Source organism: Sorex fumeus, unplaced genomic scaffold (genome assembly GCF_029834395.1).
Source record: "Sorex fumeus unplaced genomic scaffold, SorFum_2.1 ptg000030l, whole genome shotgun sequence".
Lineage (NCBI taxonomy): Eukaryota > Metazoa > Chordata > Mammalia > Eulipotyphla > Soricidae > Sorex > Sorex fumeus.
Window position 1 is genome coordinate 15,751,779 of NW_026606087.1, and position 23,896 is coordinate 15,775,674.

At 40.4% G+C, this 23,896-nt stretch overlaps 2 protein-coding genes and 1 non-coding gene across 3 annotated transcripts; all 3 read left to right on the forward strand.

Moving 5' to 3' along the window:
- Positions 1 to 1,209: 1,209 nt before the first annotated feature.
- LOC130025488 (olfactory receptor 52B4-like) lies at positions 1,210 to 2,163 on the forward strand. Its single transcript, XM_056116421.1, has one exon. It carries the CDS (start codon positions 1,210 to 1,212, stop codon positions 2,161 to 2,163), a length of 954 nt encoding a protein of 317 aa, XP_055972396.1.
- Positions 2,164 to 19,179: 17,016 nt separating this feature from the next.
- Positions 19,180 to 19,314, forward strand: LOC130025634 (small nucleolar RNA SNORA31). The gene has a single exon (XR_008792764.1). It is a non-coding gene; the product is annotated as a small nucleolar RNA SNORA31 (small nucleolar RNA).
- A 2,647-nt stretch (positions 19,315 to 21,961) lies between these two features.
- Positions 21,962 to 22,906, forward strand: LOC130025489 (olfactory receptor 52B4-like). Its single transcript, XM_056116422.1, has one exon. The coding sequence runs from the start codon at positions 21,962 to 21,964 to the stop codon at positions 22,904 to 22,906; it is 945 nt and encodes a 314-aa protein (XP_055972397.1).
- Positions 22,907 to 23,896: the final 990 nt, after the last annotated feature.

The following is a 23,896-nucleotide window of genomic DNA, read 5'->3' on the forward strand; positions in this document are numbered from 1 at the left end:
TGCATCTATATGCATCTACTACTCTTTATGGTAATTCTTCAAAATAAGACACTGATCTTTGTTCTTTGTGAATGGAATTTGTTGAATTTATATGAACTCTCCTAATTTTCATATGTTTTAAATTTTAGAGTAATAATTTGATATTGAACTGCTCAATAAATTTATATAATTGTACGTACTTGGTTGTAGAAGGCGTGAGTTTTAATTATCTTAGGCACATTTATATTTTACTCCTCTGCCTTGTTGGCTAATTCACTTTGATTGTAATGCACTTGGGTTATAGTATTTGTTGTTTTGGTTTCATCTTTTTTGAGGTTCAGTGAGATTTTTTACCAACTTGTATATGACTTTTACCAAATTTAGAAAATTTCAGTAATTAGCTCTTTGTTGCTGTTGTTGTTTTTTGGGGGTTTTTTGTTTGTGTTGTACCCAGTGGCGTTTAGGGGATACTTCTGAATATGTGCTCAGGGATCACTCCTGACAGGATGCAGGGACCTATATACGGCGCTGAGGATCGAATCTAGGTTGCCTACTTGCAAAGTCAACACCCTAACTGCTCGACAATATTGCTTTATAACATAACTTGAATTTTTTGGCTTTTGGGGTCACACCCAGCAATGCTAATGGGGTTATACCTGGCTCTGTACTCAGGAATCACTCCTGTCCATGCTTGGGGGACCATATGTGATGTCAGGGATCAAATCTAGGTCAAGCTGTGTGCAAGGCAAACACCCTACCTGCTGTACTATCGTTCCAGCCCCTACAATATAATTTTTAAATGCATTTATCTGTTGTTGGACATTTGGGTTATTTGCATATTCTTATGATTCTTCCTTTCCCTTTAAACTCTTGAACTTCTTCCAGTTATTAATAAAGTAGTCAAAAAAGCATCTTTAAGTACCATCTTGTTACAGCCTTCCTAGATATGAACACTAATTTTTCCTGTACATTCATAATCCTCTGAAAGTAAAACATGTACAGTAAATTACTTAATTAGTTGAAAATAAATGTGATTGACTGTCACTCATGAGATATATAACATCTTTCCATTTTGTATATTACTAATACAAACTCAAAAATAGAGTGACATATGCCAAAAGCACTAATAAAATGGCATAGTTCTCTTAAGGTTGCTTATAAAAGAACATGTATGTTCCTGATTGTGCCTAATTGTGAAGAGCAGTAAATCTCATGTCATCTGTTGCAGGTATGACTACCTTAAACCAAACAGGTGTTAGCCACACTGTCTTCCACATGCTGGGCATCCCAGGGCTTGAGAATCAACACATGTGGATTTCTATCCCCTTCTTCATATCCTATGTCACTGCCCTCCTTGGGAACAGCCTGCTCATCTTCGTTATCGTCTCAAGACGCAGCCTCCATGAGCCCATGTACCTCTTCCTCTGCATGCTGGCAGTAGCAGACATTATCCTCTCCACATGCACGGTACCACAGGCTTTGGCCATATTCTGGTTCAATGATAGAGAGATCTCCCTCAATCGCTGCATCTCTCAGCTCATCTTCATCTATTCCACCTTCATCTCTGAGTCAGGAATCTTGCTGGTGATGGCCTTTGACCGTTACATTGCCATCTGCTACCCACTGAGATACACCACAATTCTGACACACTCATTGATTGGGAAAGTTGGTGTATCTGTCTTTCTGAGAGGTTATGGCACAATGTCCCCTATAATATTTCTTTTGAAAAGGTTAACTTTCTGCCGAAATAATATCATTCCACACACCTTTTGTGAACACATTATGTTGGCCAAATATGCTTGTAATGACATTAGAGTGAATATCTGGTATGGGTTCTTCGTCCTGATGTCAACAGTGGTTCTGGATGTCATGCTAATTTTTGTGTCTTACATGTTGATTCTTCATGCTGTCTTTCGCATCCCTTCCCAAGATGCTCGCCACAAAGCTCTAAATACTTGTGGTTCCCATGTCTGCATCATTATCCTTTTCTATGGACCTGGAATTTTTACAACTCTTACTCAGCGGTTTGGACGCCACATTCCACCTCATACCCACATCTTATTAGCTAATGTCTGCATTTTGGTCCCACCTATGATGAATCCCATCATTTATGGAATCAAGACCAAGCAAATTCAAGAGCAGGTGGTCCAACTGTTGTCCCCAAAGCAGATCACTTTGGCATAAAAAATCACTTTGGTTTTAGAATCTCAAGCTCTCTGAGAAGTGGTCTCTGCAAATGGTAGGTGGAAGAAATTTACTGAAAGAGGAAACAGTTCAATGAGCAGTCCCTAAGGCAACTTTACTAAGGAGGTCATAGAATTTACTATTCCCAAAAGAATCTGAGAGAGTAGTCACATTAATGAAGAAGTAAACTCCTGAAGAACAAAAGTATGATTTCTTAGGGGAAGTAATAAATTCCTAGAGCAATAGCATGATCCTCAGAAATCCATGAAGTACAATTGCTCTGATTTAGAAAGTACTTCAGTTATTCTCATTGAATTTCTCCTTTTATTATTTTTTTGTTTTAATTTTTTTAATTATTTTTAAATTTATTTAATATTTTTCTTTCTTATTATTTCTGTTTTGTTTATTGTATCATTGTATTGGGTTTGGAGACTCACCCAACTGTATTTGGAACTTACTCCTGCCTCTGCACTCAGGGATGATTCCTGGCGGTGCTTGGGAGATCATGTGGAAAGCCGATAGTAAACCCAGGTTGGCTACATGCAAGGCAAGTGACCTAACTACTGTAATATTGCTGCTCCCCCTTCTCACTGAATTTTTAAACTCTATGACATCTTGTGATAACTCAGGAAAATCACATGCCAATCTCTACTTCTAGTTGTCCTTCATTCATTAAATTAATTAATTAATCACTTAATCCCCGTTATTCATCGATTTATTCGAGCGGGTGCCAGTAACGTCTCCATTCATCCCGGTTGCGTGCTAGCGTAGCCCAATGGTATCTGTTCGTTTTAGGAACATGTAGAGCCTCAAACCGATCATTTAGGGTCTTGACGAAGAAGTCTGACCATCTTATAGGTGGGCGTCCACGTGATCTTTTGATGTCTCGTGGAATCCAATCAGTAATGGCTCTAGTCCAGCGGTTGTCTGTAAACCAGTAATAAATGGTTTACATTCATTAAATGGCCTTCTTTAAATTAGGGATTCCTAAATTATGAAATTAGTTCTATTACAATTTATTTCCTATAAAGTTTCCTATCTATAGCAAAGAATGTCAACAAATTGTATGTTTTCTATTTTTCAGAACAACCCTTGACAAGACGGGATTAAGTGCCTGATCATTCCAGCAATGTGAAAATAATAATATGGTTCTCATGATGGGTGGAAGGAGGGAAGCATATGCAAGGACACTGTCAAAGAATGCAAACTCCCCCAGTGTATCTCTAAATTAGGATACACTTTTCAATGACCTCCTCAAGAAAAATTCAAGGCTGGATAGAGGGTCATACCCAGAAATGCTCGGGGGATGTTCCTGACTCTGTGCTAAGACATGAACCTCCCAGCATCCCATATGGTCCCCCGAGCACCGCCAGGAGTGATTCCTGAGTGCAAAGTCAGGAGTAACCCCTGAGCATCGCCGGATGTGACCCAAAAAGCAAAAAGCAAAAAAAAAAAAAAAAGTCTAAGGTGGAGTTGGAGCAATGGTACAGTGTTTAGGGCACTGGCCTTGCATGTGGCCAACCAGTTTAATTCCCGGCATCTCATATGACCTCTTTAGCACTGCCAGGAGTAATTCCTGAGTGCAGAGCCAAGAATAACTCCTGAGCATTGCCAGCTGTGGCCCAAAAACAAGCAAAAAAAAAAAAAGGTCAAAATGAATCTTCCACTGTAATTCTGATCTGTACTTATTTATTTATTTTTTAAATTTTATTGAATCAGCTCGGTATACCCCCCCCTTTCCCACCCTCCCCCTGCCTCCATGGCAGATGATTCCCCATAATCTCTCTCTACTTTTGGGCATTCTGGTTTGCAATACAGACCCTGAGAGGTTATCGTGTTTGGTCCTTTATCTACTTTCTGCACACATCTCCCACCCCAGACTGATTCCTCCATTTATTTATTTTTTACAAATAATAACTGCCATATTTATTTTTTTATTAATTTTTATTGCTTAATGAATCACTGTAAGGTACAGTTACAGACTTACAAACTTTCGTGGTTACATTTCAGTCATACAATCTTCAAGTATCCATCCCTCTCCACCAATGCCCGTTCTCCACTACCAATGTTCCCAGTAACCATCCAATCCCCAACCATCCTCCCCACCACCACCACGCCCCACTCCGTACCCCCCCATCCGCCTCTGTGGCAGGTGTATTCCCTTTTACTCTATCTCTCCTTTAGGGTGTCGTGGTTTGTAATTCAAGTATTGAATGGCCATCATGTTCAGTTTATAGTCTTACTTTTGGCACGCATCTCCCATCCCAAGGGGCCCTCTAAACACCCTTTACTTGGTGATCCTTTCTCTACCTGAGCTGCCTTTTCCCCCAGCATGTCAGGCCGGCTTCCAAGCCATGGAGCAAACCTCCTGGTACTCAGATACTTATCGCTACTATTCTTGGGTGTTAGTCTCCCATTCTGTTACAGTATATTCCACAAATTGATCTGTACTTTTGTTGTTATCAAAGTGAAAGATTCATTGAATTTTCATTTGTTATCTTATTTATTGAGTATTTATCAAGGTACAGCTACTGTGCTGAGTATTTTACATACATTATCTCACATTATCTTCAGGATCTTCAAAAACATGTATTATAGTGAGGAAATGTAAAATTTTCCAAGGAAAATGGCAGAAGAGAAAACAAGTTCATTCCTTTTTCATGTTATGTGCTCTTGGCTACCAGAATTCTTAAATTATTCTGACTCTTCCTACTTTTGCCCAATTAACTCTTGAGAACTCTGCCATTCTTATGTCTTTCATCCTCCTTTCAAATTTATCAATAAATGGTTTCATTCTCATATTCAAATTTTATTCACTGTCATTTATTCTTCTCTATAAGTTGGTTTAAATATTAGTAGCCATATACATGTCTTCTTTTGTGCTTTTCCCCCCATTGGTTAATCTTACAAAATTCTTACCAGAGACATAGTACAGGGATTAAGACTCTTGCTTTGCACACAGCCAGTATGGGTTCTGTCCCTCACCTCAAATATGGCCCCCTAAATATCATCAGGCATGATCTGAACACAGGCTCAGAAATAAGCCTTGAACCCCTCTAGGTGTGGCCCAAAAACAAACAAAAAACTCTCCTTAGGTTAGAATTAACTTGTTATTCAAATGAACTTCTCCATCTTCACTTTCTTCTCTCTACTTAGAACCCTTTTAAAAACATTCTAGGGTGACTATGATGTTTAGAAAGCTGACAGTTATATAGTGTTTTATTTGCCAAAATAATTGTTTTCACAGATTATGAGGTTTTTTGTTTGGTTTTGGTTTTGGTTTTAGATCACACTGGAGGTGCTCAGGGATCAGTCCTGGAGGGACTTTGGGATCATATGGATTTCCAGAGATCAAACTCGAGTGGAACACAAGCAAAGCAAGCACCCTGCCTCAGTAATATCGCTCCAGCCCCAAAACTGATTATGTTTCATTAGCTTTTTAAGGGTCACTTAATCACTTAATCACTTAATCCCCGTTATTCATCGATTTACTCGAGCGGGTGCCAGTAATGTCTCCATTCATCCCGGTTGCGTGCTAGCGTAGCCCAATGGTATCTGTTTGTTCTAGGAACATGCAGAGCCTCAAACCGATCATTCAGGGTCTTGACGAAGAAGTCTGACCATCTTGTAGGTGGGCGTCCACATGATCTTTTGATGTCCCGTGGAATCCAATCAGTAATGGCTCTAGTCCAGCGGTTGTCTGTAAACCTCATTATGTGTCCAGCCCATCTGATTTTTGATGTCTTGGCAAATGAGACAGCGTCCCTGATTCTTGAGCGTTGACGAAGATCAGAACTCCGGATTCTATCTCTCATTTGAGTGAATCATGATATTCCAAGCATAGCTCTTTCGATTCCTCTTTGAGAGACCCGAATAGCATTCTCATCCTGTTTTCGTAGGGTCCAGGTCTCTGAGGCATATGTTAATGCAGGAAGAACAGTGGAATCAAAGAGATGTGCTCATAGCTGGAGGTTCTTTGTCCTTTTAGTTATTTCTTCAACGTTTTTGAAGGCATTCCAAGCGCTCTCTTCCTCCCGCGCAACTCAGGTGCCAGGTCATTCATCATGTTGATTTCTCGACCTAGGTATATATAACTGTTGCATTCGGAGATGGTGGTTCCGTTGAGAGCGAATGGAGCATCAGGAACAAGGCTATTTCTCATAAACATTGTCTTCATAAGATTCAGCTGTAGTCCGACCTTTTCACATTCACGGTCAAAGTCGTTCAGCATTTGTGATGCTTGGCTGATGTTTGGTGTTATTAGAACGATGTCATCAGCAAAGCAGAGGTGGTGTAGTTGCCGACCATCTATCTTCACTCCCATGCTTTCCCATTTCAGTCGTCGCATGATGTTCTCAAGGGTGGCACTGAAAAGTTTTGGTGAAATGGTATCACCCTGCCGAACCCCTCCCTTGATATGGATGATTACTTCTTTGTAGAATGGTGAGATCTTGGTAGTGAATCAGCAATAGAGCTCACGAAGGATCCTGATGTATTGAGTTTGTATGCCCTGATTGGCTAGGGCTTCCATGACCGCTTCCGTCTCAACAGAATCAAAGGCCTTCTTTAAATCAATGAACATTAGACAGAGTGGCATCTTGAACACCAGAGAAACCTCAATGAGCTTAGTAATCGTGTGGATATGGTCGATGGTACTGAATCCTTTTCGGAATGCGGCTCGTTCACATGGTTGTCCTTCATCTAGTGTTCTGCTAATCCTATTCAGGATGACTCGAGTGAACAGTTTGTAGACGACAGACAATAGGCAGATTGGGCGATAGTTGCCAATGTCGTGGATGTCTCCCTTCTTGTATAGTAGTACAGTCCTGCTGGTTTTCCATTGGGATGGAACCTTGCATTCAGACAGGTAGCGTGTGAAGAGCCAAGCCAATGTATTGATGAGTACTGATGCTAAGTTCTTCAGGTGTTCAGGTCTGATCTTGTCTGGGCCAGGTGCTCTTTGTTTCTTTACCGACGAGATGGCATGTTGGATTTCGGAAGAGAGAACATTGGGAATGACATATCCATCATGTGGTATGCATTATGTGGGCAAGTGGACATGGCTATTAAAGAGATCTGAGTAGAAGTCATGAATAATCTTCTCCATTGCCCTTCTGGAAGATGTGATAGATCCATCATGATGTCGGAGGGCAGTCATCTTGGTTTTGTAGTTGGTGAAGGACAGGCGGGCATTACGAATGCTTTTCCCAGCTTCTGCCACATCTACCAGTACTGCTGCTCTCCTGTTTTTGAGGTCATCCTTGATGGCTTCTCTGCACTGTTTTGCCAGTTCGGATGTTCACTTGTGGTTGCCTGAGGCATGTGCCAAGCCACGTTGGCGAATAAGTTTTTTTAAGGGTATAAAGTATAATTGAACCAGTAAGGGTCTCTGAAGTGATGTTCTGTTTTTTTTTAATCTTGATCTTTGGGCCACACCCAGCTCTGTTCTGGGTCACTCTTGGAAGTGCTTGGGGAACCATGCAGTGTCTGGAATCAAACCTATGCAGCCTACATGCAAAGCATGTATCCAGCCCACCAAACTCACTCTCTCTGACACACTACCTGTTTTTAATTATTCAGGAGCTGTGATTTGCAATACTGACAATGATAAGGTCTCATATATACAACTTTCCAATACCAACACCTCCACCAAAATATCCACTTACCTTTACTGTTATTCTTTCTCTCTGTTCAGTTTGATTAATGTGATCTATTTTGTCCTCAATTTTATTGATTCTTTTCTAATAGACACATTGTATCATTATGTCACTGAGGGTTTTGTTGTTGTCACTGTATTTTTCATTTCTGTAATTCCCTTGTATGCTTTCTCATAGCTACTATTTCTTAGCTGAAAGCTTCTAATTTTTCTTTCAAGCATGTTAGTGATTGATTGCTGAAGAATATTTATACAGTTGCTTCTTTAGGCAAGGGAACTCTAGTAGGCTTGGTAAGAGTATAAATTGGTACTGACACTATTAAAAAAAAGTATGGGTTTTCCTTAAAATTTTAAATAAAGAGGCAAAGAAAGCTGAAATGGCTGGAACACAAGTTTTACTTGCTGGAGTTTTGGGTTCAGTCCCTGTCACCCCATGGTCCCCCAAGCATCACCCAGAATGATCCTTAGTACCTGAAAGTGTTGTCTCAAAAAAAGTAAAATAAGGAAGCATACTGTCAGAGAGATGACTGGGTGGTCCTGAGCACATGTGTGGATGAACTCGAACTGGAGTTAAATGTCGACACAAGACAGCTCCCAGAGGGTGTGAATAAACACATAAGAAATAAAAGCTTCAAAACACCTATGATCATGGTTGCATTTAGGATCAAAAATATTTACCAAATATGTTTCCTGTGATGAGTCAGATGAAAATACAGGAAAGATAGGGCCAAAACAATGCTTACAAGCAGTGTTTGAGAGGATATTACTTTTTCAGAAATTCAGTTTTCTCAGAATAAATATTATGGGGAAATGTATATACCATTCTTCTCATAAATTTTCCCAGTCAACACATGTGTGAGTATAGTGGTGTATCTAATTGGGGAGCAGAAGTAGTGGTCAAAAGCCATCACCAAGCAAAATCTCTAACTCAGAGACAAGAGTGAGAAGGAAGAAATGCAGCACTGCGGGAGCACTCCCCAGCATTGAAACAAAAGATAGCTAAGGCCTGGGAGGACAAACTGAGAAGACAATATCTGCTCCAGAGAGCCATGCAGAGGAAGAGGTAAATGGGCTCATGAAGTTGTAGTTGCAGATGATATGATAATATGCCTGGAAAACTCTAAAGACTCCACAAAAATACCTCCTAGGAACAATAAGGACAATGAAGATGAGCAGACCGGTCCAAAGCACAGATGACACAGGAAATGAAGAAGGGGTGGAAATCTATTTGTTCTGGTCCTCAAGGCCAGGGACACCCAGTGAAGAAAAGCCAGTATGGCTGACCCAAGTATGGTTTCTAAAAAGGCCTTGCACATGGGATGAACTTTGACTCCTCTATCTTTGCTCAAAGAAAGATAAAAATAGATTACATTCAAAGACTTTCTTTGGTGTCCTCTTGTATTTACTTTAGTAGTGACTTAGAGTTCTCACTGTTTAAGTTTTTCACCTCATTTGTTCACTGATTCCTAAGGTATTTGAGGTTTGGGGACACTGTTTTGAAAAAGATTGTCTTTTCATTTCTTTTTATTCTATTTGGTTACTTGCATGCAGAACTGTCACAAATTTTGTGCTTTTATTTTGTACTTTCTATTTTGCAATATTGATTTATTGTTCCTAGAAGGTATTTTTGTGACGTCTTTAGACTTTTCAGGGCATATTATCATATCATCTGCGAATAATGTCAGTTTAACTTCTTTTCAAGTTGGATCCATTTTATTTCTTTTTTCAGTGCTTTTTATTGCTTTTTCAAGGATTTCCAAAACTATATTGAATAAGAATAGTAAGAGTAGGGGCCAGAGAAGTAGTACAGAGGGCAGGACAATTGTCTTGCAAGCAGCTAACCCAACTTCAATCCCAAGCATTCCATATGATTCTTCCCCCCGCCTCCCCAAAGCACCATCAGGAGTAAATACTGAGCAAAGAGTCAGGAGTAACCCCTGAGCACTGCTAGGTGTGGCAAAAATAAAGAATGATAAAAAGATTCTTTCCTTTTCCCTTGTTTGTTACCATTGACTTTGATATTGGCTATGTTCAACCATGCTGAGACCCCTCTCTACACGCATGAAGGTATCTGTTGGAGTATGAGGATCTTAGGTTTATCGGGTTGCACCCATCACAGTGCTCCCGAGTCACTCCCATTACTTTGTCTGTCTGTAACCACTTCTATGCTCTCTTCACCAACCAATCTCATCCTTCTTAGACACTGAAGCTGTACTGTAAGTTAATATTGCTTTTCTCCTCTCCTTATGTCTTTTGAGCTGTTTAATGCAATGTCCTTTTTGTATAGATATAGGAAGACAATTAATATTATGCTTTGTAACTTAGGAGTTGATTGGCTTTGAATATAATTCACTCCCGGGCATCTGCCTTCTCAACTGAAGCCTCAGTTGCCCTCACTTCCCAGCACCCCAAAAGCAGGGTCCCGACGTGGGACTAGATGGAACCAGGGCAAGCTGGTAAGTTATGTGCTGCCCTGGCATCGAGATGGGCTAGGCCAAAGTGCCACGATTCTTAACTATAAGTTAAGAGTTTGATCATAGGCAAATGTTGTCATGATCCAAAAGTGACGACGAGACTAGAACCCTGCTGCTAAGAATAGAAAAGATGTCTAGCCTGAGCACTGCAGTCTGAGATTGAGATGGCCCTGGGAGAACAATTTTATAAACTCAAAGTATTTCTTACTGTGTCCATACAAAATGATTTATATTATGTATGCTTATATGTGGGTCGGAGAAGGAGAGGAGAAACACATCCAGGGAAATCTGTTCTAGGGTGGGTTGATCTGCTAAATGAGAATCTGTCCTAGAAGCAGTTTTCCTGTGTGTCCTGACTAGCTTGGATGAGACTGAACTTTCTCCCCTCAAACTGCCTTCAGTAAATGATTTCAGTATATTGAAGCAGTTTGCCTTATCTCACAGGAACCTAGCTGGTCTTAGGTATGCAGATTCCAGGTGCCAAGCCAGGTCTGATCTTTGAGATGTAGAGATGCCTAGCTCCAGGCAGCCTGATCTTTGGGCTGTAGATTCCAAGCTCTAGCAAACTGGTCTTTGATGTACTAAACCAAGTGCTTATAGCTTGTGAAAGGTGACGCCAGGATTACTGGCCTGCAGATGTAAAGAAACCATGTGGATGTAAAGAAACAATGTATGGTTTGCCTCAGTGTTCTTTCTGTAACTCCTTTTGATGACATCACTATATTGCGACTTTTAGAGGTACTATAATCTATAGAAGGGAGATTTCAGGGCTCTCTGGGGGGACATGTGCTTCGGAGAACCTGGGAAGATGGGGATGAGGACAGAAGCTGAGAGAACAAAGGTGCACGTGCTTGAGAGATCCTGGGGCCTCTATGACATACACTTCTTCCATGTAATAAACTGCGACTAAGACCAACCAGCCTGGCCCTCGTTTCCTTCCTTCTCCTGACCAATGCCATCGACCTCCCTGGAGTGGGGAAACCGCCTGAGACTACCAAACGCTGGCGGCGGGAGAGATAGGCCCCTGCTGTCCCCCTTGCCCGTCAATTTTGTGTGTTTACACAGGTATCGGCAGAGGAACAAAGGCATGTGGGTCCCAGGGCTGAGATCTCCGAGCCTGTTCGGATTGAGGCTGAGCATCCTCCACCCAGATCCTTCATCTTCCAGTAGGCAGGGGTCACACCCACCAACTGGTCCCCTGGCACCGTGTAACCCCATCAATGGCCAAGACCCAGAGACTATAAAACCCAGCTCCCGGAAGCGTATGGCCGCATTTGAAGCCTCACGACATCTTATTATCTCATTCTTACTTTGGACAACCTGGCAGGCTACCAAATGTAACCTGCCCACACGGCAGAGTCTGGCAAACTCCCCATGGCGTACCCAATATGCCAAATACCAGTAACAATGATGGGTCTCATTCTCCTAACCTTGAAAGAGCCTTAAATATAGCACTTTTTAAAATCTCAGGGCTAGGACAAAGGAGACGTTACTGGTGCCTGCTCGAGGCAATCGACGAACAACAGGATGATCATGATCATGATCATGATGAATTTGTTGTAGGTGGGCATTCCGGTGATATCACTTCTTTGTATCCTGACTTCTCAAAGTGATGTCAGTGGGCCCCACGGGTGACTTATGTGAAGCCGGGAGGAGAAAGACAGTCACTTTCTCCCCACCCACCTCTGCCACCCAGGACCCACGGTTACTGGGTTCTTATCTCACCTCGCAGAAAGGAATTACAGGAGTAGACAAGCAGTGAAATAAATAGATTTTATTTGGAGGATTTTTAAAGAGGGAGATAAAGGGATAAGCAGATAAACCGGGGAATGGAGAGTAAGAGAGAGAATAATGCATCCAGAGAGAATGCGGGCTTCTCCAAGGGTGGAGAGAGCCCCTGGAACCACATGTGCTCGGCCACGTGGGCGCAAGCAGCAAATGGGCTCAGGCAGCATATGAGTGCCCTTCCTTTGTTCAAGGTAGCCTTTATAGGGTTTCTCCAGCCTGCCTCCACATGAAGCTTCTTCCCAGGTAAAAGTCCGTTGCTAAGGAGGTTACCAGGGAGGTCCAAAAAGAGGAATTTCATGGGGAGGCCGATATCCTCAGAGTCTGCGGATGGTCTTGGATGGTCTTATCAGGCCTTTGTTTTCTGTATCTGCAATGTGGGTCATTCCTAGAATTCTTCTTCCATGAAACTTTGTTTCATTGCAAAGGGCCGTTCCCTATATACCTGCCTACATCAAAAGCACAAAAGCATTCATTAAAAAGTATATATGCCCCACAAATTGCTAAAGCAATCCTTGGGAAAAAGAAAATGGGAGGAATCAACCTTTCTAATGTCAAACTCTACTACAAAGCAGTAATAATTAAAACAGCATGGTACTGCAACAAAGGCAGAGCTGTAGACCAATGGAACAGGGTTGAATATACTGACATCTCCCCTCAATCATATGATCATCTAATCTTCGATAAGGGGGCAAGAAAAGTGGAGTGGAGCAAGGAAAGCCTCTTTAACAAATTGTGCTGGCAAAACTGGACGGCTACATGCAAAAAAAGTGGGCTCAGATCTCTGCCTAATGCCATGTACAAAAGTAAGATCAAAATGGATTAAAGACCTCAACATCAGATTGGAATGCATAAGATACATTGAAGACAAAGTTGGCAAAACCCTCCATATTGAAGCTAATGGTATCTTCAAAGATGTCACACCACTGGCCAAACAAGTGAAAACAGAGATAGAAAAATGGAACTATCTTAAACTAAGAAGCTTCTGCACCTCAAAAGAAACAGTGACCAAAATACAAAGACAGTCTACAGAATGGGAAAGGATATTCGCCAAAATCACATCTGACAAGGGATTGATATCAAGGATATAAAAATACTGGTTGAAACTGAAACCTCATGGGAAGGTGGGCATTCCTGGCTCATCCTTCACGCCCTACTGAGGTCACGAGTTGCCCCCCCATGAGCGGCTCTCCAACACAACCATGGCTCCAGAAGCACAAGAACTTAATGAAGAGCCCAGCAGCTTGCGGCAGAAAAGTGAATGGACTATGCATTAACCCACACCACCATGCCTGCCTGGAAGGGAAAGGGTGTTGCTCCCTTCTGCCTTTTCCCCTCTAGACAACAAGATGGCGGCCACCTCGGAGCTTTTTGAAAAGCCAGATATGAGCCGGTCGTTACGGGGTGATGAAACCTCATGGGAAGGGGGACATTTCCGGCTCATTCTTTGCGCCCTACCGAGGTCACGAGTTGCCCCCCCATGAGTGGCTCTCCGGCACGGCCATGGCTCCAGAGCCACAGAAACCAATCTCATAATTATTTGACTCTCAGCAGAAATACTTCCAGGCTTAATAAGTAAAATACTATAAATCCAAAATTGCGTGCCGCTACTGCGGCCACGCAACATCATTTGATTATTGTAACCAGCTGTAGAAAACAAATTATTTCACAATGCCTTTTCAGCAAGTCTGACTTTGGAGTGTAAACTCTAAATAATAATGGTGCATATTTTGTCGAAACTATGAATCTAATCAAAGTAGATAGAGTGTTAACTAGATTTCATCTGCCTCACAGGCATTGGGAAGGTTGGGAGGGGGAGTATATTGGGGTGCTTGGTGGTGAAAAATAAGTACTGGTGATGGGAAATGTGTTTGATGATTGCATGACCGAGACTTAAACCTGAAAGCTTTGTAACTTTTCCCACAGTGATTCAATTAAAAAAAAAATAAATAAAAATAAACAAATAAAAAATAATCAATAAAAATATATCAAAAAGGCAGAGAGTCTCCTGCCCCCATGCCGGGCTGTCCTCACCAGGGCCCCTTGGAGGGGAGAGGGTTGAGTTTCTGTACCCCCACCCCCCGCCCTGAGCACAGCCCCAGCAGCTGAGGACCTCCGGAGCTAGCCACGGCCATGCTGGGACCACTCTCCACACGTCCGAACGGGCCTCATGCATAAAAAATCTGACAGAGGAACCCACGCATGTGGGTCCCGGGGCTGAGGTCTCCAAGCCTACTTGGATTGGGACTGGGCCTTCTCCACCCAGATCCCCCATCTTCCAGTAGGTAGGCGTCAAACCACCAGCTGCCACCAGCGCCAGGTTGGTCCCATCAATGGTCAAGACGCAGAGACTATCAAACCCAGCTCCCGGAGGAGAACAGTGCAGAGTCTCCTGCCCCCTCACCTGGCTGTCCTCACCGGGGTCCCTTTTTGCCAATAAAAAAAAGTACTGGTTGAACTCCACAAGAAGAATACATCCAACCCCATAAAAAAATGAGACAACGAAATGAACAGAAACTTTCTCAAAGAAGAAATACGAATGGCTAAAAGGCACATGAGAAAATGCTCCTCATCGCTAATCATCAGGGAGATGCAGATCAAAACAACAATGAGATATCATCTCACACCACAGAGACTGGCCCACATCCAAAAGAACAAAAGCAATTGGTGCTGGCGCGGATGTGGCGAGAAAGGGACCCTCCTTCACTGCTTGTGGGAATGCGGACTGGTTCAGCCCTTCTGGAAAACAGTATGGACGATTCTCAAAAAATTAGAAATTGAGGTCCCATTTGACCCAGCAATACCACTCCTGGGAATATATCCCAGAGAGGCAAAAAAGTATAGTCGAAGTGACATCTGCACTTGTTTGTTCATTGCAGCACTCTTTACAATAGCCAGAATATGGAAAAAACCTGAGTGCCCAAGAACAAACGACTGGTTAAAGAAACTTTGGTACATCTACACAATGGAGTACTATGTAGCTGTTATAAAAGATGAAGTCATGAAATTTACATACAAGTGGTACTACATAGAAAGTATCATGTTAAGCAAAATGAGTCAGAAAGAAAGGGATAGACATAGAAAGATTGCATTCATCTGGGGAACATAAAGTAACAAAATAGGAGACTAATACCCAAGAGCGGACGAGATTAGTACCAGTAGTTTTGTTCCATGGCTTGGAGGCCAGCCAAACACTCTAGGGGAAAAGGGAGCTCAGATAGAGAAAGGAACACCAAATAAAGGGTGTTGGGAGGATCCTCCCAGGATGGGAGAAGCATGCTGAAAGTAGACTATAGACCAAACATGATTGCCACTCAATGCCACTTTTGCAAACCACAACACACAAAAGGAGAGAGAACAAAAGGGAATTACTGCTATAGAGGCAGGGTGGGATGGGGGGGGATGATGGGAGGGATACCGGCACCCGGGGTGGTGGAAAATGAGCACTAGTGGAGGGATGGGTGTCTGATCATTGTACAACTGAAACCCAACCACAAAAATTTGTAAATCTACAACTGTACCTCATGGTGTTTCACTAACAAAAATATAAAAAACAAATGTAAATGATGGAGAATGGGCACTGGTGGAGGGATGGGTACTGGATCATTGCATAACTCAAACCCACGCACAAAAATTTGTAACTCTACAACTGTACCTCATGGTGTTTCACTAATAAATTTTTTTTAATTTTAAATAAAAAATATTTTGGGGGTTAAAAACAAGTATATTTGCATACCTATGTTCACTGAAGCACTTACTTCAAGTTTCCAGAATATGGAAAGAACCCAGGTATCCAACTACAGATGAATAGATCAAAAATAGAGAATCTGTGGTATATATACACAATAGAATACTATGCAGCTATAAGAAAATATTATAGCATTCAATTTACCACTTTGTGGATCGAACTAGAGAGTATCATGCTGAGCGAAACCAGCCAGAATAAGGAAAATACAAAATGATCTTTTTCATAGGTCAGAATATAAGGGAGCTATCACTTTATACCACAGAGACTGGAACATATAGAAAAAGAACAACTAGTGCTGGTGTGGATGCAGGGAGAAAGGGACTTGTCTTCATTATTTGTGGGAATGCCAACCAATCCAGCCTTTTTGAAAAACAATATGGGAATTCCTATAAAAACTAGAAATTGAGCTTCTGTATGACCCAGCAATACCACTTCTGAGACTATATCCCGGGGCTGCAAAATCACATAGCAGAAATGACATCTGCCTTTATATTTCATTAGAGCACTATTCACAATAGCCAGAATCTGGAAACAACCCGAGTGCAGAAGAACAGTTGACTGGTTATAGAAACTATGGTACATCTACACAATGGAATACTATACAGCTATGTCAGAAAAAAATAAGCCATAAAATTTGCTTATAAATGGACAGACATGGAGTGTCATGCTGAGTGAAATAAGTCAGAAAAAGGAATAGACATAGAATGACTACACATGTTTGTGAGATATAAAAACAAAACAGAACAAAGAAAAACATAGTATGAGACTAACACCAAAGGACAGTATATATAAGGACCAGGACAAATGGTCCACAGTTGAAAGCCTGTGGTAAGGGAGGGTAAGGGAGAGGACAGTTGGCATAAAGAAGGGAACCTTATAACAATGATGGTTGGAAGAAATCACTCTGGATGTGCTCAAAGTGGGTAGAGGACCAAACATGATGGCCTCTCAGTACCTGTTTTGCCAACCATAATGCCGAGAGAGGAGGAGGAGGAGGAGGAGGAGGAGGAAGTGGAGGAGGAGGAGGAAGAGGAGAAGAAGAAGAAGGAGAAGAAGAAGAAGAAGAAGAAGAAGAAGAAGAAGAAGAAGAAGAAGAAGAAGAAGAAGAAGAAGAAGAAGAAGAAGAAGAAGAAGAAGAAGAAGAAGACTGAGGAAGAGGAAGAGGAGGACGAGGAGGAGGAGGCTGGAGTGGAATCGGGAGTGGCAGGAGGGATACAGGGGATATTGGTGGTGGGAAATATACACTGGTCGAGGAATAAGTGTTGGAACATTGTATGACTAAAACCCAATCATGAAAGCTTTGTAAATGAATTTCACAGTGATTCAATAAACAATTAAATTTTAAAAAAAACATAATATAAGGGTGCAACAAACAGCCACAGAAAAACAAAATACAGCAGAAGATTTTGTACTCAGAACTGGGTCTATCTAAGATAGGAAGGGAAGGCTTTGCGACATTAGTGCAAGAAAGTAGACACTTTGATGGGGAGGTGTGGTGTTTGGAACAGTATGTGCATTTATTAACAGTACCTCAATAAAACATCACAGTACCTCAATTAAAATGGGGTGGAGCATGAAAAAATTCTCAAGAAAGTTTTAGTGAGCCAAATCCAGCAATATATGTAAGAATCATGTGTTGGGGCCAGAGAGATAAGACAGCAAATAAGGCATTTGCCTCACACATGACTGATATGTTGAGCCACATATGGTCTCCCTTAAACCCACAAGGAGAGAATCCTGAGCATATAGGCAGGATTAGTCCTGAGCAATGCCATGTGTGACACACAGAAAAAAGACAAAATCATGCAATTTTCCACTACATGGATGGATCTGGAGAGTTTTATACTGAGTAAAGCTATTTCAAAGGCAAACAGACTCAGAAGGTTCTCTCTCATATGTGGAGGGGAAAGAAACATGATTAAGGAAACAAAATATGGTCAAAGACAAATAAATGTGAGAACTGCTCTATAGAACTGAGCCCACCACAGTGGACAGATGGGAGGAGGGAGAAGGGAACCGTGAGATAATGGTGAAGAGGATTCACTGATAGATCATGTGGTGTTAGAATGTTGTATGAATGAAACTTTATCATTAAAAGTGCTGTAAATCAAAGTGTCTTAAATAAAAATTATTTTAAAAGAAGAAAGAAAATAAGTTCTATGAAATAAAAAGCAATTAAGGATTGGCTAGGGGGAAAAGGAGGATTCATATATACTAATACTCATTAAAAGGAAAATAAATATGTGGAGTAATAACACTAATATACTTATTTCTTGTCATTGAGACACATTCACAGCAAATCCAAGAATGGGATTGTCAGGGAGGGGATTCTTAGTAGCATGGAAAACCATAACTTGATTCATATGTATTGAATGGAGGGGGTATTGCAGGCAGTAAAGTTCTAAATCCAGATTCCCTGGGGTAGAGGCTTCCTCAGGAGTCTCAGACAAATGCATAAAAGCATTTGCTCCTAGGCGTCAATGCCCAGAATACACTTTGATTCAGCACATTCTACACTGTGAAGATTGTCTTTTGAACAGGTGACTCACTTATTTACGGGATAAATTTTAACCCATGCAGACTAGAGGGATAAGGAGTCCCAGGTAAAGAACATTGAGCCTTGTGTTCGGTATTAAGTAAACAGAGTGAAGATCAAAGTCACAAATGTGGTCTTAATAGGATGGCAAGTGGTTACAGGGAGCTGAGAATAGGGACCTCTGGAAGCCTTTCTAGTCTGGTTCACCAAAGGCTCTTTTGCATCCCTGAGTCTACTTGACACCAGGACCTGACTACTGTAAACATCCTGCGCTTCTTTATACTTCTGTCATATTTTTGTATGCTAAATGAGTAAATGCACAGATGAAAAGAAGTTTCAAGGCTCTAAAAATCACAGTAAATAAAATGGGAATTTCAATTGTTAAGTTCCTATAATAGAGTAAGTAGGTAACTTTGGGAGAGACAGATCGTTCCAGTGAATTGCTAGCCTGGTGAATGTATAGAATGTGATGCATTTACCCTGAATAGAAGCTCCTCTTAGAGCAGCACAAAGCAGAAGGAAGAAGGGAATTTCTCCAGGATGCTGAACATATCTGATTTTATTATCCTTCTGGAGGAAACTTTCAGAAAGTATTGATAGTTCTTTTTCTATCTCTAAATTAAACAAAGAGCTGTGATAGTTTAGGCAATTTCTCCCATAGAAAATCCTGACTTTAGAGTCCCCTGTCCTCTTCTTCCCATTTCCCAGAAGAAAACTCTTCTTTGCTGTCCATAATGCATTTGACATTCATCAGCATGTGGGAGAAGGTCCTTTTTCAGCTCCTCTTTCTTTTTTCCTTTCGAATTACTTTTGCTTTATACATTGATTTGACAGACCTTCTATAGGTACTTATTTCCTGCCAAGGTTTTCACTACAGGTGCAAGAAAAAAGTGTCCTTGGGCTTTCTGCCTGTCTTATTGTGACAGCACAGATTGAGTGGGAGAATACAGAAAGGGGGGGAGAGAAAATTTGCTTTATCATCATCTCGTTTTCCTATTTTTTTCAGAAATGCATTATATAAAGTTGGCTTTCAAAAATCAATAATTAAATTTTTAAAAAATAAATAAAGTTGGTCTTCAACCTCCCTATGACATTTTCCCTTATATTTTAGTTTCTTTGACCTTCTTCAGGAAGATAGCTTTCCTCAGGGAAAGCTATACCTTCCCACGGTGCTTGTGTGTAGCTGACCTTGTGGTAGCTGATACCCATAGTAGGACTATCCTCGTTCCTGTTCCCATCCAAATTCTTATGCCCCAACACCAGTCTCTTCTGGTTCTCTGGCATATGATTTTATTATTAATACAGTCCCAACCTTTATCTGAAGAACTAGATAATAGGAAAAGATGGATTCTGTTTTGATAATAGGAGATAGATATTGAAGGATTCATAAAAGCAGAATTGAACTAGTAGAGAAAGAAACTAAAAATTCTATTTACTTACTTAACATCACTAAATCCTGACTCAAACATGAAATAAATCCAGAAACGCTCACAGTTCTTTATCTGTGCCTTGCCATTCCTTGGATACTCAAACCTTTTCCTACTTCTGAATTTCTGATTGCCTAATTTCTGTACCAAGTTCACTTCCTGAAAAAGAGAATGGGATTATTAAAATCAATACCAAGTCAAAGAAGATATGGGAGAGACCTAGAATAGAATCTCAACCATGGCACTGTTAACATTTGGAGCAAGATGTGTCCTTGTGGGGGTTATCTTTTATACTGACTTCTTAGCAGCATCTTGGCCTGTGTCCATTAGCTGTCAGTAGGAACTCCCCCGTATGATGACTTCATGCAGTTTTTAATGTACCTGGGAGGAGGTGGGGAAATATTTCCTCCATTTGAAAATCATTGACATAATGATAGGCTCTGAGATTGAAAAGGCATTATTTTCCTCTTTAATGCTACTCAGTACTTTGTAGTAGAAATGAACCCTCAAACTAACCATCTAAGTTTCTTTTAGATAATCAAACTCTGACTCAGTTGTCTCTACCAGTTATGTAGGTTAAATTCACTCACTTTTTTTTGTTAGCAACTGAGTTCCTCTCTCTAGTACTGTGGAAAGTAGAATCTTTTTTTAGGATCCAGCTTCCCCTGATGAACAGTTTTGTTGTTGTTGTTGTTGTTTTTGTTATTTTGTTTTTTAATAAATTTACCAAAATTTTACTACTGGTAGTTGACAGTAAATAGAATAGGGTGCAAAAATAATAAAACTGCTGAGATTTCAATAATTATTATATCAAAGCTTTTATGGTATTAAATGTTTTACATAGAGAGGTAAAAATTTTAGGTCATAGAGGTCTTTACTAGTCACAGAGCTTGTCAATTTTCCTCTATTCAGTATAATCTTTGTCTCTTGACTCATTTGACATACCAGAAAATTATTTATTTATAGTTAGAGAAACTTCAAATCCAACATATAATTTTGTCAAGTTCTATATGTTTCCACTTTTATTTTTGAAAATAAGATGAAGATAATAATATCTACATTCCTGTAATCATTACAAGTAACTAATAAGAAATTAATTGCCATGAGAAATACTTTTATATCAATTCCTGGCATAAAGTAGGTGTTTTAAGATTTTCTTTATTAATCCTATTTCAGTATGAGAATATTACATCAATACATTGTTTTCTTCTAATAAACAGTAAACTTTCTTCATAGATTATTTTTACTTGCAATCCATTATTCAACTACCTTCAGCAAAATACATCTAATGTTACCCAGTTCAAAAACTTATGGTAGTTGACTTTCTTTTCTTAAATTGACAATCTTAATTTGTAATTAGTGTAAAATACTATTGTTTCTTTTTGTTATTGCCCAGTATAATTACATAACTATACAAGTCTATACACTGTTTTAAACCGTCAGATATTTTAGAGAAATTTATCATAAACTCTGAAAAGCCTTTATTCCATTTTCTACCTGATTCATTTCCATCTAATGATTTCAGTAATTAAGTAGACTAAATTACCTCTTGCACCGGTTTTTCAGAGTACACTATTTTTTGTTTGGGGGTCACACCCTGCAGGACTTGGGACTTAGTACTTGTTATATTCAAAAGGATCGCCTCTGGCAGTGTTGGAGAAACCTATGTGGTTCCAGGGATCAAATTGATGTCAACCACATGCAAAGCAAGCACCTTAATCCATGTGCTGTCTCTCTTGTATATTTTTAACCACTAATGTTTTCACTTAACATGCTGTTTTTATTAACTATGTTAATATCCATTATCTCTGTTAAGATTGCTACTTCAGGGCCAGAATGATAGTACAGCATGTAGGGTGCTTGTTTTATGTGTAGCTGATCTGGGTTCAATCCAAGCTTCACCAAGAGTCATCCCTGGGTCAAAGCCAGGGATAGGCCCTGAATACCACCCAGTGGACTCAAAAGATAGATAGATAGATAGATAGATAGATAGATAGATAGATAGATAGATATAGATATAGATATAGATATAGATATAGATACACACAGCAATTGTGGAAAAGAATTAGACTGTGCCAGAAGCTTTGAGTACAATTTGAATTTCTGAATATATTAGAAATTTTAGTAATTTCTGCAAACAGAACGTGATATCCTAGGTCATTTGCTCCAGGTATGACTACCTTAAACCACACTAGTGTTAGCTACACTATGTTCCACTTGCTGGGCATCCCGGGCCTTGAGAATCAACACATGTGGATTTCCATCCCCTTCTTCATATCCTATGCCACCGCCCTCCTTGGGAACAGCCTGCTCATCTTCGTTATCCTCTCAAGACGTAGCCTCCATGAGCCCATGTACCTCTTCCTTTGCATGCTGTCTGGAGCTGATGTTGTTCTCGCCACATGCACGGTACCACAGGCCTTGGCCATCTTCTGGTTCCACGCTGGGGAAATCTCCCTCAATCGCTGCATCACTCAGCTCTTCTTCATCCATTCCACTTTCATCTCTGAGTCAGGAATCCTGCTGGTGATGGCCTTTGACCGCTACATTGCCATCTGCTACCCACTGAGATACACCATGATACTGACACGCACACTGATTGGGAAAATTGGTATGACCATCTTTCTGAGAAGTTATGGTACAATTTTTCCCATAATATTTCTCCTGAAAAGACTGAATTTTTGCAAAAGTAACATCATTCCTCACACTGCTTGTGAGCATATTGCTTTGGCCAGATATGCCTGCAATGACATCCGAGTAAACATCTGGTATGGGTTTTCTGTATTATTGTCAACAGTGACATTAGATGTTATGCTAATTTTTGTTTCATATATGCTTATTCTTCACACTGTCTTCCACATCCCATCCCGAGATGCTCGTCACAAAGCTCTCAACACATGTGGCTCCCACGTCTGTGTTATCCTCCTCTTTTACGGACCAGGTATCTTCTCAGTCCTCACTGAGAGATTTGGACGTCACATCCCACCCCATACCCATGTCCTGCTAGCTTGTGTCTGCATTCTGGCTCCACCTATGCTGAATCCCATCATATATGGGATCAAGACCAAACAGATCAGGGATCAAGTGACTCTTATCTTATTCCCGAAAAAAATATGAGATTTAAGAATGAAAATCAAACTACTAATGTTTTCTCAACATTTCCTGCCATATATGATTATCACTTTAGAGCCCTTAGGAAGTAATGAATTTCTGGGAGTCAATAACAAACCACAACTTCTTTGTGAACCCCTAAACTTTCTCATTCAGAGTCTAAGAAGCAAATCACTCTGAGTCTATAACCCCAAATGGGGATTTAGAAAAGAATGATTTGTAAATAATTGTTGTACTATTTTTTTCCTGGTTTGTTTCATGCCTTGACATAATGAAATATTTTATTTTTATTTTATCTTCTTTGGGATATTGCTTTACATAGTCTTCCCTCTGTCCTACCACAAAATGCTATTCTTCTGTACATTCTCCTATTTTTCTTTCTAAAGAAAGGAAGGACCAGGAAGTTTATTCAAGGAGTAGAGCACATGCTTTGCATCTGGGAGCAGAGGTTCAATCCCCAGCACCCACATAATCACATAATTCCCCCAAGAATCACAGGGTGTTCTAAAAAAAAATAGAAAGAGAAGGAGGGAAGCGGGCAGAAAAACTACTAGAACCCTTATTCTCTTCCCCCTTTCTTCTTCTTTTCTCTTCTTTTCTTCTTCTTTAAACTCCCCACATTCTCTTCCTCCTGTCTTCTTCTTTTTCTTCCTTCATTTTTCTCTTATTCTTTCTTTCTCTCTCTTCACAACACTTAAAACACAATGAGTTTCCTATACACAAAAGATTCACTTCCTTTCTCCCTAATTGTTATTATCACTCCAATTAGATATTTTTTCTACAGTCATGGCACTGCACGCCACAATAAGTGATGTGCACACTGCTGAATTTACTGGTACTATACACTCAACATCCTTTTTTTTTTTTGTCTTTTATTGAATCACCATGATATACAGTTACAAAGTTGTTCATGGTCAAGTTTCAGTTAAGCCTGAAAGAGCCTTGAATATGGCACTTTTTAAAAATCTCAGGGCTAGGACAAAGGAGACATTACTG